The 5000-nt window shown below is 36.8% G+C and overlaps 1 protein-coding gene across 2 annotated transcripts in view; it reads right to left on the bottom strand.

Annotated features, from left to right (window-relative positions):
* The window catches only part of LOC143038117 (uncharacterized), a 5002-nt gene extending 2311 nt beyond the window's left edge, over positions 1-2691 (bottom strand). For both annotated transcript variants that reach the window (XM_076207112.1, XM_076207113.1), the window contains exon 1: positions 2034-2691. In XM_076207112.1, the coding sequence (XP_076063227.1) occupies positions 2034-2654 (621 nt within the window). In that variant the 5' untranslated portion in view covers positions 2655-2691. The remainder of the gene's footprint in view (positions 1-2033) is intronic.
* Between the last annotated feature and the right edge of the window lie 2309 nt (positions 2692-5000).

The following is a 5000-nucleotide window of genomic DNA, read 5'->3' as shown; positions in this document are numbered from 1 at the left end:
GAATATCGGTATTACTTTTGCTATTTTCATTGCATCTGGAAATATCCCTTGTTCAAATGATTTATTGCATATTGTCAGAAAATGATCTTTGATGATAGGCATAATTTGTTTTATGAGGTTCATATTGATTCCTGTGCAATCGAGTGATTTCTTGTTCTGCATTGATTTTACTGTGTTCATAAGTTCGTTTTCCGTGACGGGTTTTAAAAACATAGTGTTATTTATTCGGTGTTTCAAAAATGTCTCGTAAGTTTGATGTGTTGTCTTTATTTGTTTCGCGAGGTTAAGTCCTACATGGGAGAAAAATTCATTAAATTCGTTTGCCACTTCTTTTTTAGTTTTTCCTTTTTTAATAATGTCTATGAATTCATTGGTGTTATTAATTTTGTGCCTAGTTAAGTTGTTTATTACTTCCCATGTCTTTTTTATATTACCTTTATAACCTTCAAGCAGTGTGTTATAGTATTTTTTTTCACAGTTGCGTAAAATTGTTGTAAGTTTGTTTTTGTACACTTTGTATTTGTTTTCGTCTGTCAAGGACTTGCTTTGAATTGATTTCTTGTAAAGTTGGTTTTTCTTTCGACACGCGTTCTTAAGACCGTTTGTAAACCATGGTTTTGAGTTTACGTTACGTGGTTTTATTTCTACTTCTCTCTCTGGGCAGCATTTGTTTACATTACTCATGATAATGCTTACAAATTCGTTATATGATAGATTGGCATTTTCTGACTCGTAAACCTGATCCCAATTTTCTTCTTTTAAGCATTGATTTAATTTTGCAATATCTTTTTCGTCAATTTTACGTTTAAGTACAATTTTGGGTTTTGTTATGCAGTGCATTTCTTTTGGACTGATAGTGAATACCGGTAGATGGTCACTTATATCACTTATTAAGATACCACTATGAATCTCGGAGTTTACAATATTGGTGAAAATGTTATCTATCAATGTTTCACTTGTATTTGTTATTCGGGTTGGTTTATTTATCAAAGGATATATACCTAAAGAGAAAATCATATCTGTAAAGTGTCTTGTTTGTTCATGAGTCTCATACTTAAGTAAATCTATGTTGAAGTCACCACAGAGATATAGATTTTTATTTCTAAATGGAGTTATGATTTCTTCAAGCATATTTGTGAACTCATTGATGTTTGTGCCTGGCTTTCTGTAAATACTTGTTATGACGGTATTCTTTTTAGTTTTACTGAAAATCTCAACAGCTACGCAATCAAATAGGTTTTCATACGAATTAGTGGATTGATTTATTAGTTTGCATGAAATTGATTTTTTTATGAAGATAGAGACTCCGCCGCCTTTTTGGATCTGTCTATTAGCACTGTAAGGAGTATAGTCTTGTAAGAAGTTTACTAGACATCCTGGGTCAATCCATGTTTCGCTTATCACTATAACGTCAAAGCTTTTATTGAGTAACTTGAGATAACAGTCAATTTTCTGATAATTGGCATTTAGGCTCCTTGCATTGATGTGAATTAGTGTGAAACCATCAATATCACGAAATACCGTGTCAAATTGTGTATCACTATAGTAATCGCTGTCTTTTGTTAATTTTGAGTAAAAATTTAATTCGGGGTCAATTTGGGTATTATTGTGATTAAATATCGAAAATTCCTTTTCTGATATTTTGTCTATTTCTTTATACTTCTTAATGGCGGTATATACATCTGGGTTTTTTGATGCGAGATTTGGCGCGGAAAACAAAATATTAATTTCTGTGTTTGAGATGGCATGATAGGGAAATGTTTTTGAGCAGTCTAGGCAGAACCAGTTATTGAAAATATTGGGGTTATTTTTGGCAGTATTTACGGGTATATTTGCACACATGAGATGATATAAATGTTTGCATAATGTACATTTGAGGTGATTGGTAGGGACAAGGGTATGGCATGAAGAACAGTTTTTTGATATGTTTGTTTTAGTTTTTGTGTTAGTTGTAGTGTTCATGGTTATGTTTGTGTTAGACGATTAAGGAATGTGAACTATTGAAATTCAACTAATTGTTCAAGATTACTTACTTGATGTACTTTTTCATCCTTGCACTTGATATACACCTTGCAGTCTCTTGTCCATGTCGAGATGATCTTCCCTTGTTTCCTCATGTCGCGTGCTGTTTTGGCAATCTCTCCAGTTCGTTTTGTCAGGTGTTCATTCACGTAGACGCCCGTCCCCTTCAATTTCTTGGCGTTTTTCAGCACGTTCACCTTCGACTTTCTTGAAACGAATCTCACGATCACATTTTGGGTACCGTCCTGTTTTCTTTTTCCCAGTGTATGGCAAGCTGATATCTCTGTGTCTCTGATCTGTATTCCCTTGTTACTTAGAGAATGGATCACTTGATTTTCTACAATGTTCTGACCACTGTTATCTGCACTATAGTCGGAGTCACCTTTCACAGCTTCCGAATACGTTTTCACAATCTTTAAACCACTAATGATTATATCTTCTCTCCTCGTGTACTGCTCTAGGTCTTCCACTCTAGCTTGGAGATTAACTACAGTCGATTTGAGATATTGTATCTCCTGCCTTTGTTGTTTAACTATCTCTTTCAACTCGCTTAGGAACTGTTGGTCTTCTTTCCTTGCTTGCATCTGGAACTGTCTGTCCTCTTCTCTTGCTTTCACAAGACTCTCCACCATATCTTCAAGTTTCTTGGAGCTGTTGCTGTTTCTGGTATGTGCCATGTTGAATTACTTATTGTTGTTGTTATTATTATTATTATTATTATTATTATTATTATCATTATTATTATTATTATTATTATTATTATTATTATTATTATTATTATTATATTATTATTATTATTATTATTATTATTATTATTATTATTATTATTATTATTATTATTATTATTATTATTATTATTATTATTATTATTATTATTATTATTATTATTATTATTATTATTATTATTATTATTATTGTTATTATTATTATTATTATTGTTATTATTATTACAAGCACACGGCTGACGCCGGCCATGGCTCCGCCATGGGTGCTTGGCCTGCGGCGATGCTCGCTTCGCTCCTGAGGTGCTTCGCGCCCCAGGGCTCCGCCCTCATTGTTTTAATGTATGATTTGTTCGGTTTGGTTTAGATAATAAAAGAGAGGAACCCATACAGGTTTTTTATTCAGTACCAGTAATAAAATCTTTGGACGCTTTAGGTCGTTTACGTGGTGGAGTCCTAACTTCGTCTTCCGAATCATCATTGTCGTCATCGTCACTCCATCTCTTTACCGCCTTCACGATGAAGTCCTTCATTTCTTCTTGCCCCTTCTTCACCTTCTTCATTTCTTCTTTCATTTTTTCTAATAATTCCTCTAAATCCTAATATTCAATTTTATGGTACTCGCCGATAGATTCACACACACACACACACACACACACACACACACACACACACACACACACACACACACACACACACACACACACACACACACACACACACACACACACACACACACACACACACACACACACACACACACACACACACACGCACGCACGCAACACACAGCACGACACGCACGCACACACACACGCACGCACACGCACACACACGCACTATATATATATATATATATATATATATATATATTATATATATATATATATATATATATACATATATATACATAAACATGCACGCACACAAACACTATACGTACATATATATATATATATATATATATGTATATATATATGTATATATATATATACATATATATATATATATATATATATATATACATATATATGTACATATATGTATATATATATACATATATATGTACATATATGTATATATATATTATATATATATTTATATATATATATATATATATATATATATATATGTCATGACACCCAATATTGAACATATCTGGGTTGCGTATACAGATGGAAATGGATATACGTTGTTAGTTTCTTCGATCACTACTTTTGGGGCCAGAAGAATTTCCCTCACTTGAGGGTCCGTTGTTAGCTGGTGGGTTTCCCGCCTGAGCCAATATCAATGGCCGATGCAACAACGTGAGGTGCCTTCGCCGGGGGCTTGGCTGCACAAACAGCGGCCTTCGGCCGCAGAGCTCCCCGTTCTAATCCCACGATAGGGATCCCGTGATGGGGATCCCGAGTTGGGGTCCCGCCCCGAGATCGAGGCCGAACCCAAGGGACATTTTTTTCCTGGTCAGTTCATGGGAACATAGCGACCACTGAGGACTTACGACCACTGAGGACTTGCGACCACTGAGGACTTGCGACCACTGAGGACTTGCCACCACTGAGGACTTGCGACCTTTGAGGACTTGCGACCTTTGAGGATTTGTTACCTTGGAGGACTTGTTACCTTGGAGAACTTGTTACCTTGGAGGACTTGTTACCTTGGAGGACTTATTACCTTGGAGGACTTATTACCTTGGAGGGTTTATTACCTTGGAGGATTTACAACCTCGTAGGACTTGCAACTTCAGAGGACTTGCACCCTCATAGGACTTTCGACCTCGGAGGACTTGCAGCCTCGAAGGGCTTACAACTTCTGAGGACTTGCACCCTCGGAGGACTTGCACCCTCGGAGGACTGGCACCGTCGGAGGACTTGCACTCTTGCAGGACTTGCACCCTCGGAGGACTTGCACCCTCGGAGGATTTGCACCCTCGGAGGATTTGCACCCTGGGAGGACTTGCACGCTCGGAGGACTTGCACCCTCGGAGAATTTACAGCCTCGAAAGGCTTACTGCCTCGGAGAACTTACGACCTCGGAGGACTTACAGACCTTCCTCTCCAAGACATGTAACATTTTTAAAATGTGTCACCTTTATCATTAGTAAGGATGATCGTCCATGGCTCAACGATGATCGTCCACGGCTCAACGATGATCGTTCTTGACTCAACAATGTTCGTTCTTGACTCAAAGATGATCGTCCATTCCTCAACGATGATCGTTCACAGCTCAATGATCATCATCCACGGTTCAACGATG

This window comes from Oratosquilla oratoria, chromosome 23 (assembly GCF_046742065.1).
Source record: "Oratosquilla oratoria isolate Oo_2021 chromosome 23, ASM4674206v1, whole genome shotgun sequence".
NCBI lineage: Eukaryota > Metazoa > Arthropoda > Malacostraca > Stomatopoda > Squillidae > Oratosquilla > Oratosquilla oratoria.
This window is presented reverse-complemented; position numbering and strand designations above follow the sequence as displayed.